Here is an 11,988-nt window from a genome sequence, read left to right as displayed (position 1 = left end):
CCCTAGCTGAGCCCTGGATTTTTGCCAGGAGCACAGAAGGTCTGAGTGCCAAATTGGCTTCTGTGGTTTTTCTAATGTGGTTTGTGGCTTTGCTAATGTGGACTCCTTTGGGTATATTTTCAGTGTCTCAGGCAAGGAATTAGACCTGCAACTCTTGTGATTGTAAGTAGGATGCACACACCTAGTATTTCATGATCTGTATTGGAAGAGTGTGCTCCCACTTTTCTTTCACTTCCAAGCAAAGTCTCTAGCGTGCAGAGGTCTAATCCTAACCTGGACAGATCTGTGGTACTAAGTAGTTGCCACACAATGACCTGGGACATGTTCCTGGACCTATCAACCTTCAGGTGGCCTACCCATCCATTTACACCTCTAGCGAACTATATGAATTAAAGGAAGAAACATGCATGTTAAAGGCATAGGTTGTAGCCAAGGCACTTTCACACAAGCTGTACCCCACAGTCCTCATCCTAAGTTATAGTCAAGGCCAGTAAATAGCAGTCCTTCTCTCCTCATGGAGCTTCTAAATAACAGATCGGCAGAACTTTTCAAAATAAGGTTGCCTTTCCAATCTAGATTATCACAACACCACCTATAAAGGCCTCATAGTAGAGAAACATCAAGCTAGCCCATAAAGAACTGCTTGCACCTATATGTTAGGGCCCTGAGTGCATTAATAGGCCTTCATGGCCCTGAGCAGCCTCACCTGGGGTCTCCACCCACAATCCCTGCCTGTGGGCCCAGGAGCTCTATTTAAGCTCAGCCCTGGGGGCCCTAGTTCATGTTTGAGCTGTGCTGTGCAAATGCTAGTTTCTAGCTCAGCTGTAGCCACACCTGTGCCTAGCTATAAATCCCGCTGATCTGGACACCCCAGCACATAGAGTGACTTCCCACCCTGACCTTGAGCCTGTCTCATCACTATGACTATGCCCTGCAATTGTTGGACTGTGTCTGACCTTGGCTGCCTTCACCAGACCTGATCCTGACCTGTGGATTTATATTCTGGCTTTATCTTGGACCTTCCTCACCACCTGAAGATCTTGACTCTTTGAACCTGGCTATCATCTCCAGGGCTGCCCTGCTTGTCTTGTTTGGGTGCTGTGGGGCTGGGCCCTGGCTGGTGAGGCCCTTGCCCTGTCAGCTGTGTTTTTGTGCTTGGCTCCCCTTTCTCCAAGGAGTAGGTGGCTCCCACTGCTTCCTCAAGCTATAATGACTTCTCCAAATGTAAGAAATGGCATGTAGAACTGCAGGTAAGCATCCCTTCTCCAGGTGTTGAGTAACTCTTGCAACAAGGGACACCACAAAGTTCATGTGAAATCTGTCCTTGTAATTGTGATCTGACCTCACAAGCCAGAAGGGCATGGAAGGGTTGGATACTGTTGTCTAGAGCGGATCCAGACAATGATATCTCTGACAGGGACAACAATCCTTTCCCACAGCACAGAGTCAAGAGCAGGAAACGGAGCTGGGAGAATGGATGGGTGTGCAGGGAACTACACTAGTCTTATGCGTCTTCTATTCTGGCACTGTTTGCTCTGTTTCTGGCTTGATCACAGACCTGCCGTGACCAAGTCACTTCACTTCCCATGACTTCCTCTGCCTATCTTGCCTACAAAAACTGTAAATCCCTTGACAGCAGGGGTTGAATTGCCCCATTCCTATACAACATATAGCTGCAACTGCAGCCACATCTCACGTAAGAGCTATAGTATGATTTCGTATTGCTCAGCAATCCATTAGCCCCTTTGAGCTGTGTTCAGCTCAGATATATTCTGTCTTCTCTGTTCTTCAGTCTGCTTCTGCAAAGCTGTAGCCCCTTTCTCCTAGGCAGAGACAAGCATCAGGGCTGCAGCAAGCTTGACTCACTTGGCCTTTCTCAGAGGGATGGAAAACAGGGGTGTATCATTGTTTGCTTCAGCTACTGCTCTGTCCCTAGGCAGGGTTCAATACAAACAATTAGAAATACAACTATTTCTATACCTCAGACTTGGGACTCTTCTAAATAAGTTGCACCTATTCATTTACAATTGTACAGGCAGACTTTGTGCTCTTAACATTCTTATTTTTGAGGAAACATTAATTACTCTTGTCTATCACTGAGATCCTGGACTTGTATCAGCCAGACCAGGACCTAGAATGGGGCCAGAACTACCTGTTTTATCTAGGCAGGACTTGGGTGACCCTCTTTCTCCCTGCTGCATTCAGTACTATGAGTGACAGAGTACCTACCCTGCCTTGAAAGACAGAGGAAGGCTTAGAGAGAAACCTCTAACTACAACCTTCCTTTCAGTGTTGCATTTAGAAGCCTGGAGACAGCTAACTTCTCTTCCAGTACTAGTTCCCCAAGATTCCCCTCCCATTCTCCTCTAGCCTTTATAGAAAGGTATTAGAAAGCAGCAATGACTTCATCAGCCTGATGCAACACTACATGAGCAGTCACAGATCTTCCTCGAGCTCACCAATGCCCACATACTGGTGAAGCAAAATGCTTTTGGCAACTAAAGCACATGGTGTCCCCAGCTGCTGCAGCTTCCCTTCCTGGGTAGTGATAGTAACAATTAAAAGGTGTATTTGTTCCCCTCAGCTGTGCTTCTTTCCCTGCTCTTGTTACAGCTCCCAGAGTGGTTATTAATGTGGTGGTACTTGCCTTGCAGAGGCTATACAGGATGATCAGGATCCCACCTAGGAAGTAGCTGCTGGATGGATCATCTCCCATGATGTATTTATACCATAGCTGGATAGGGACAAGGGAGCGGAACAGCTGGCTCAGCTCCTCAATAACCAGATAAAACTTTCCCTGTAAAAACAAACAAACAAGTGATACATGATTACTATCAGGAAGTCAAAAGAAGAGCACTTAACAGGTGCAGGGCTTGAAGCTTATAGGACTTGTGTTTGCTTTCCACCTAGGCACTCTGTTAAATGGTACATCGACCAGTATTCATGAGATGCAGCTTTCTTTGCAGCCATTTAACTCGGTGCCTAGAAAGGATAACTATCACTTCATTGTTTCTTAGTGTTCCTCTTGCTCTGTCGTTTATCTAGCTATTCTACACTTTTGAATCTTAAACTTTTAGGGCAGGTTATGGATATACACCTTATTGCATATCTGTGCAATGCTACAGAACGCTAGCAGCAGAGGTTAAGACTTACAGGGATGAATATGATGTAAATTGTAGATACTATTAATAATGAGAAAAGGAATGCAAGGTAAGTCTCTTTGATCCTATACCCCCTTCTGAAGGTACAGAGATTTAAATGTAAGGTGACATCGGTCTTCCTGACAACTTTCTAGATCATCCCAAAGAATCAAATTAATTACTTATTTGCTAGCATCCTTCCCCTTCCACCCAGGTGTGTGTTGGACCTTGTACAGTACACAGATAAAAAGACTGGCTCTGGAAAAAAACCCTGAAGGCATTTTAAACTCAGATACCAAATCTTCCTGAGACCCTTAAGGAAGAAAAGGAGGGGAGGGCAGAAGCATGCTGGTTGAAATGCTTCCCTCTCAAAAGAGATTTAAAGAATGGGCAACATCCTTTGTAAACCTTCACCAAAGCCGTCCTTGCCGTTCCGGTGTTTAGTCCAATTAGAAAGCTTTCCTTCCTTGAAGGACACCTGCAAGGTAACAAACTCCCTCCTGGCTTACTACAACCATGAGGTGCAACAACTGAAATGGATTTTTCTTACCACATAAATTCTATTTTAAAGCACCTAAGACTAGGGCTAAGAAGCTGGCTAAATAAGGCTATCTAATTTAAGGCCCCCCCAGTTTTAATGAGGACCTGTTTATGTTCTGCCCCACGCTGTTTAAAAGGGAGAACTGGTGACAGGGCAGTAGGTCAGGGCAAGCTGTGAGCCCAGAACTATGCTTAATCTGCAATGACATTATCTGGACTGAAAGATTTGTTTTTGACATGTCAAAATTCTTTTATTCGATAAGATCATGGAGAAGGGGAAATTGCCCTGGAGTTTTGCTGTGTTGTCCCAGTTAGCTTTGTCATCAGTGATGTCATCACAGGTCAATCATTAATTGGTGAGATTTGGAGTGGGGATTAAGTTCTCCGCAGTCCACGAGGCTAGCAGCAGCTAGCGCCCTTCCCTAGGGTCTCGGAGATGAGATCACTCGGCAGGCCATCCTGCTGTACCGAACAAATCGAATCCTTCAGAGAGCTCTGGCATTCTCATGATCTCATATCCCCCCTGGGACAAGGAGTGAGGTCACACCAGCGGTTGCTAACGGACCTGGGCTGCTTTCTTCCTCTCCCCCCCCATCCCCTCCTCCTTGTTAATCCCAGGTGGCATCACATAGCAAAAATGTAACAGCAACAATCTGGGGTCCTAAATGCAAGCAATTTATTAAATTAGCACAGAGGTCTCTATCCAGCCTCATGCTTCAATACAATCATCGTTTATTTCAGGAGCCCCTGTGACAGAGGGTCGCAGTCTGCTAATGACTACGCTGTCACTTCCTTCTCTTCACAGAGGCAGTTCTCCACCTCCCCCTCCTCAGCCAGCTCTGATGAAAACTACCAGCAAGCTAAAGGCAGCAAACTGTTTGCTTTCTCTGACTTGTTCCTCCCACCGGGCTCTCACTCATCTTCTTTTATTTAGTCTTGCTTCCCTAGCAGGCTGGGCTGGGACAGGTCACTGCTTACTTTCTCATTGCATCAGATGGAACTTCTGGATTCAGCATTTGGGGCATCAAAGCTGAAATTCTTCTACAACAGAAGTGTTTGAGGCACTAAACACTAGAGCCCACAGCAAGACGTAAGGAAAGATGGGTCACAGGCAGCCCTAGAGGTCCAGACAGGCTGCAGAATTGGAGGTGGCAGAGTGTGCTCTAAAGCGAACATGCAGCAAGCAACAAATTTCAATTTTCTAACCACAAAACCTCCACCCTTTACAAAGCTTTCATAATGCCTTTATCTAACGCAGATCTTCAGTTTTAACGGTAACTGCACGGTATCAGGGTTTCTTAGCAGCTAGATACTTGTTAACACCCTCACAAGAGTGCAGTTAAGTTTTAAATGGATGCATCTCTCCATCCAGCCCACGAACACCACCCATTTGACCATTTAAGAGAGGTCTGTTGATAAGCTTAGAGTGATTACAGCTAGGAGGAGGGAAGCAATACAAGGACAGTGGAGCATCATTTAGAAGAGAACTAGTGCTCCAGTAAATGCTTAAAGAAATGTAAGTCTTGTCAGGCATCTCAGTCCAACACACCAGCCTTTTTTTTAAACTAGGAAAAGTGCCTAGAAACTCAGAATTAATTCTACAAAGGGCTGCAGCAGAAGTGGAGTCTTCCTTCTGAGCCAGAAGCTTTGAAAACAAGGGTTGTTCCCTATAATTTCAGCAGCAAAATTCTGATAGCAATAACTCATTGCAGGTGGCACCCATCACTTGTAAGCACACTCAGTATACCTTTCTGTCTTCTGCTTTTCAGCTTTGTTATATCTTGGCTATCTAGGTTGAAGTTTTCAAAGCCAAATCTTTGTCTCCAGCTGGATTTTGTCTGAAAGCTTCAGCTAAAGTATTTCAGCTACTTCTCATCAAGATTAGGAAGAACCGTTGTGTTAAGCACAAATACAATTATTTCTCCTATGCGTCTGACTTGGCACAACAGCTTGAAATAAGGCAAGGCTTGCCTGTGTTAGGTGACTTTCCTATTTCATAAAAATCTATGTAAATCTGGGAATCTTCTCTTGAACACACTCTATAGAGATTGAACAGCTCTCTGAGATAAGCAAAAGCTATTTTTGGTGAGGCTGTGAGCCAGCCCCAATGCACGACTGGACTGTGCAGGAGCCAGCCCTCCAGAGCAAGCATATCACCTTGCTGGGCTGCGAGATTAAATAAGATACTACCTGAAGTTACAGCTCCTGGTTAGGGTAGAGTCAGATACCAGAAAAGAGTCTCTGCTCTGCTCTCATCAAGCCCTCGCAACAGGTTGGAGTTAAGCCTGACTAAAACGTAAGTAGTATAGTGCTTACCCTGCTTCCTCCATAGGGTCAGTTACCGTAAAAGCTGTCTACTACTACTGTTACCAAACACTTCAGTAGCACAAGTGGCAGAGGACTGTGCTGTGGATCTAATTATAGCAACTCTGCTGATGAGCCTTGTGATACCACATGGTGAAATTTGGATTCCTTTTCTTTTTTCCAGAATGCTTTGTTAAAAACTAAGTCAAAGACTCAAGTATAACCCTCTGTTTTCCTCTACCTCCTTCACCACATAAAGACCATTTTTATACTTTAAATCAAGCACTTATTTTGGAAGAACGGATTTCAGGATTTTCATACAATTGCAATATTCTTTCTGTACATGCAGTATTATACAGTCTGTAACAATGTGAACACATACTATTTTTTCACAGAGGGTGAGCAGTACTCATTAAGCATGTGACTTTAGTATTTTGTTATACCCTCATTACTCGATGGCAGATCTGCATCCTATCACTTCATGCTATTTGAGCTTTGCTCAGAGGAGAAAATTACTAAAATTTATTCAGTTGTTTTATGACATCACCACTACAGTAAAAGACTTAAAAAACAAACAAACAAAAAACCCAACCAAAACAAAACCCCCAAAAACCAAACTCAACTTATTTTCATATTGCTGGCTGACGTAAGGGACAGCTATTCTCTGCATTTTCTAAATGAAAACTTGAGACACAGAAAGACTAAGGTTAAGGTAAGGTTGTTTTGGTGTCCAAGCTGAGATGTCTGGGATTAGACTTTTTATAAAGCACTTAATTTTATAGATCACATTACCATTAAAATCTAAACCACTGACTTCAGTTTGCAGCTGTACATGGCTTTTCTAGAATCACACAGGAATTATTTGGCAAAGAAAAGGATGGAATTTAGTTCTCCTGTGTAGCATTCAACTTTAACTTGTAGAACATTCTTCTTCCAATGGTCTCTTTGTTCTCTATGCACCTTCCAGTTTCTACAACAGCTTCTTTCAATACCTCACCTTGCTTCATCCGTGGGGCACAGTATACACTGGTGATGGATGGAAGAAGTCTTACAGAAAAATAACATGGAATCACATAATTAAAAATTGAACCACAATACAGAAACACCAAAGGGGGCAAATTACAGCTGCAGAAGCAATGCTAATTCCCACATAGCCTAACTGAGCATTAACTTTGTAGTCTCTTTTGACATAAGGCTTTGCATAAGTGTGCATGTGTGCCTCCGCAGAAGGAAACAGAAAGGCATGCTAAGGTTTTACACAGTGGAATTAAAATGGGATGTAAGAGAAGTGAGAGAAGTTGCAATGAGGCAACTGTAAGTTGTGATTAGCACTCAAGGGAAGTTCCAAGTCTCACTTGTTCTGTTGCCAGCAGCATTAGGACATATTCTGAAACAGGAAGATGCTAGAAAAAACTTTTGAGACCTGCTGGCAATTTGGATCAGGGGAGAGCAGGCTCTGCTGAGATTTCAGGTCATATTGCCAATATAAGAAAGTGTTGGGTGGGAGCAGTAAACAGGATTGTGGCACAGAAGATGCTGGTGAAAATCCATGCGAGACTAATGAGGAGTAATTCCAAGGTGGGACTAGAGGGGAAAATGAGATTTTTATTTTTTTTTAGTTAGTGCACAGCAATTCTGAAAGTCACATCTTGGATATCTTAAGCTGGAAAGTTAAACTTGGAAGGCACCTAAGAGCAATGATTCCTTTAAAAAATTTAGTAGCAGTGACTTTCAATGTGTGTTAAGGAGAGGGACAGAAAAGAGTCCCAGTTCCTCAGTACCTAGTCTTACGCTTTAGCGAGTCTTTTTCTTTCGTAAGTAATAAATCCCACACTTCTGGCTCTGGGACACCACCTCTGTCCCAGGCTGCAATAGGGAAAAACCTTTGCAGAACCATCATGTAGTTCCTGTGGCTCTAGAGGATCAAAGCTCAGACTGTTGTCCAGGAAGAGTGAATCTGTTTCTGAGTGAGTTCCCCAAATAGCATCCAAGATCATCAAGGAGAGGGTAATGAGGGGATAGGCTGTCACCTATCTGGAAACATCACTTTAGCCACACTATTAGAGGAGACTAGGATTAACCTGCATATTGCACACTACAAGAGAGCACACACAAGGAACAGGAAGATCTGTACCCGGATATTTTTTTGTAATACATCATCTATGTGCCCGCTCTCAGTGCTTGTTTTAATGCTTCCATATTTTTTTGATCAGCATCTAGAAGACTCAAATGCTCCAAGAGACCCTGTTTTTCTCAGGACAAAAAAAAATGTACACAAACTTCATGTAAAATGATTGATAAATATCTGGTCCCATGATGAAAGAGAGGCTGCAGGGACATTAGAAGGCCTGCTGCCATCACAATTAATACAAGTTCCCTCTGGCACCTTCTCTCCTAGTGTGAGCCTTCTGGAAGAGGCTGTGGCCTAGAGAAAGTGCTTTGGCAGCAGCAAACTGCTCCAGCTTGCCTTCTTTCCCTGATGCAGAAGGATGGACTTTGTTCTATGTCATGGGTTGTTCTACATGAATGCCTTGTGCAAGAAGAGCTTGCTGCTCAAGGAGCATAAAACTTCTGCACGTGCAAGTCATTTGTGCAACTAGTCATGTGATGGAGGAAGGGTCAGTCTGCCCAGTGAGAAAGGCTGGGCACCGGGATTTTGGACCATGGCATCCCATGGAGCTGAGCTCTGACACAAGAGGGAGGCAGGTTGCAGAACAATTCTAATCATTATAAGGTAAGTGCTCATTTTCCTTACAATAACTGTTTAATTATGCATGGCTGTGCACAGAGACACAAACAGGTGGTGAGGTGATAACCAAAGCAACTGTGGACATGCTTGTGCTCCATTAGAACACAGAATAGCGCTGGGGCTACTCAAAATCAAGTCTTCCTAGCTTCAGACTCACAGAATACACAGTTATCACAGATCAGCTGACACTGTAATACATTGCCTTAAGATAGTTTGCTTCAGCTGAATGATCCAAATCCTACTCCTTCGTGCAAAAGACATTCTGATATTTCTCTCATGTCCAAGGGGCAGCTTCAGAAGGAATATGGAAAGCTTCATGTGCCAGTTTACATGGCAGAGCTGTAACCATCTATGCTAGGAAACACGGTATGCACCTGAAAAAGGTATCTTGTCCAAAGCCCAAGTGCAAAACTGTGTAAAGAATGGCTGCCACATACAGGCCAAGTTTTCTCCAACCAGATTTGATGAGATGGTGCTTTAAAAAGAAAAAAAAAAGGGGGGGGGGCACTAAAAAAACCCAACCAACCAAAAAACCCCACATGCAAATATTTTCAAAGATACAGTGAGGAGTCCACAGTGCTAGTGTGGACTAGTATTTGTACACTTGCCCCTGACACCGTTTGAACAGCATAAAGAAAAAACTTCACGAGTAATGCCAGTCTTGCCACAAAAAACTCATTTGCAATGTCTAGATCCAGCTTTCAAACAAAACTGACACGTATTTATTCAACAGTAATTTCATACTATGTTTTCAACAAACAAATGTTAGTGTTTTCCTTTTGAATTTTCAGTCTTCTGGAAATGCAGCCCCTTGTAACTTGGCTGCACATCTGTATTGAGCATGCAAAGAGAATTCTTACTTAGGGCCTTTCTTATATACCAGCCATTAAGACCATTGGAAAAAACTGTGTCCTTGGTATCTTTCTCCCCTACAGAGATAGGAGGATATATATAAAAAAGAACCTGGGATACCAGTTTCTTACAGTTCTTTTGGTTTGGTTTTCTTTCTCCCCCCTCCCCCCTCAAGCTTCACTCCATTCTCCAGGATATCAGCTTAGATTGCTGACAACAGCATGAGGAGGGGATGGAAGACTTGCAGGCACCTGGGATTTCCTAAACGAAATCTTTGGCAACTGTGTCTTTTTATTATTTATTTCCTTATTTTTAATTCCACCCCCCTCAAGCTGTCATTCCTTAGCAGTGAAAATGAAAAGCTGCCATTTATGTGTGTACAACAATGGAGGCCTCTGCAGGCCACATGGCTCCTGCAGTTTAATTTACTTTAATTCATTTTACATTGAACCAAATGATCTTATTTGCCTTTTTTAATGGAGAGCCTTCAGCATGCAGGGTGGGAGCCAAGCCCCCCTTCCAAAGAAATTATGAGCCCAGCTGCTATTAAAACTTGTACTCAGCTTGATGTGCCCATCACAGCTCATAGGGGAGGAAGGGACATCTTTAGCCACAGGTATGCTCCTTTTCCCACAAACTCCCACTGATTGCAGACGTGTAAGATTGGAGTCTGATGTTGGGGTTACCTTCCATTTTCTGCTTTTCTCCCCTATTCGCAAGCTCTTCATTCCCTGCCTTCCAGCCTGATTGTAGTCTCACAGCCTCTCTTGGCACCTCTGTTTTCTGGGCTGGTTTGGAACCTGCGAAAGTCTGGGATTATTTTGTCAAATTTTCAATCTTCCCTCATTCTTTGGAGGGGTTGCTTGCAGAGATATTCAATTTCTGAGGTATTCAAGCTTGGAGAACTCTTGCTAGTTGTATCTCCATAATATAGTAGTCCTCATGCTTCACACTTCAAGCACTCATCATGTTTACTGTTCTCTGTATTCAGATTGCAAAGACAAACCTCTTTTTCTGCCTTTCAATTTTAGTTTGGCTTTTCTCAGTTATTAAAGCATGAACTGATACTATACTACAGTATAGTATCAGTACTATAGTACTATACTACATACTAAATGATGTTCTTGACATCATCTTAAACCAAATGCTGCCCTTCCTGTGATGGGGCCATACTAGGAATACATGACCCAGGTACCTTAGACTGGGAGAACTGAGTGCTCTAGCCCAAATTTTTCATGTGTTCACTTTCAAAATGAAAAGATGCATCTGAGGTAAGCGGAGTTTAGTACTAGTCACTATTTTCATTAGTGATCTTGATGGAACAAAGTAGGCTTATCAAATGTGCCATTGACACTAAACTGGGAAAGGCTGTAAACACACTGGAAAGAAGGATTATAATTCAAACTCATCTTGACAGACTGGAGAAATGGTCTGGAAAACAGGAGGGACTGAAGACAGTCCAGAAGAGAATAAGAGCTGGAATGAATGACCTCTGAGAAAAGACTCAAAAAATTGGTGGTGTTCAGTCTACAGAGAAGACTGAGGGGAGATATAAAGAATTTGATGTGTAAAAGAAAAAGAAAAGAATCTGATCTTGCTCCAATCACAATGGATATGGAGACGTAAGTGACTTAAGAGAAGGACATTCAGAGGAGATGCCTCATACTAGAAAGGCTATGCAAGCATCAGTGAAAACCACATAGTACTCAGAGAAGACTAGAATCTCAAGGAGCAGCATGAAAAGCCAGACTAGCTTTGCAAGTGCCTTTGAACTTCCAAAATGAGGAAAATCTGAAGGGCCTGCTCAGAGGTTGAGCACAGAATGATCAAAGTCCCTAATACGCCATCCATGGGCAAGTTTTATCATCTACTACTGACTGCCAGCAAGAAGGTACTGCAAGGAAGCTCAAGATTATATACCTCTGTCCCATTCACAGCTGTGCTGAACTCTATCCCTGGCAGTGCAGCAATCTCCACTTCAGGCCCTGTATTATGGGGAGCTAGAGGCTGCTGTTCTGACTAGTTTTATTGGCAGAAGAATTCTCAGTATATATATCTTGAAAAAATGTTCTAGCTCTATTCTGTGAATTTAATTAATATATTTCTCCAACAGCTTGCTACCTGGTACCATTACGTGACAGCCATCCAGAAGTTCATAAACTACAAGCTAGGCTTCAAGCAGAAACACTACTACAAGCATATGGGGAGGAAGAGAATAACTTTATTTCTGGCAAGTATTAAGATAGTAAATAACTTGATAAGAATTTGGTCAAAGTTCATGTGCCTAAAGTGCAATAGAACCGTTCTAACTCAGAAAAAGCTTACATTTAAAAAAACTCATCTGAAAAATAAGATGTGTAGCATTGACCTGGCCTGTAGAAGAAAGCTGGGTCATCAGGCTCA

General features: G+C 43.0%; 1 protein-coding gene across 1 annotated transcript in view; it reads right to left on the bottom strand.

Annotated features, from left to right (window-relative positions):
- Positions 1-11,988, bottom strand: part of RNFT2 (ring finger protein, transmembrane 2) — a 31,706-nt gene that overhangs the window by 6,426 nt on the left and 13,292 nt on the right. The window contains 1 exon segment of the mRNA XM_009320202.1: positions 2,648-2,797. Within this exon segment, the coding sequence (XP_009318477.1) occupies positions 2,648-2,797 (150 nt within the window).

Source organism: Pygoscelis adeliae, unplaced genomic scaffold, assembly GCF_000699105.1.
Source record: "Pygoscelis adeliae isolate BGI_AS28 unplaced genomic scaffold, ASM69910v1 Scaffold483, whole genome shotgun sequence".
NCBI classification, from domain to species: Eukaryota; Metazoa; Chordata; class Aves; order Sphenisciformes; family Spheniscidae; genus Pygoscelis; species Pygoscelis adeliae.
This window is presented reverse-complemented; position numbering and strand designations above follow the sequence as displayed.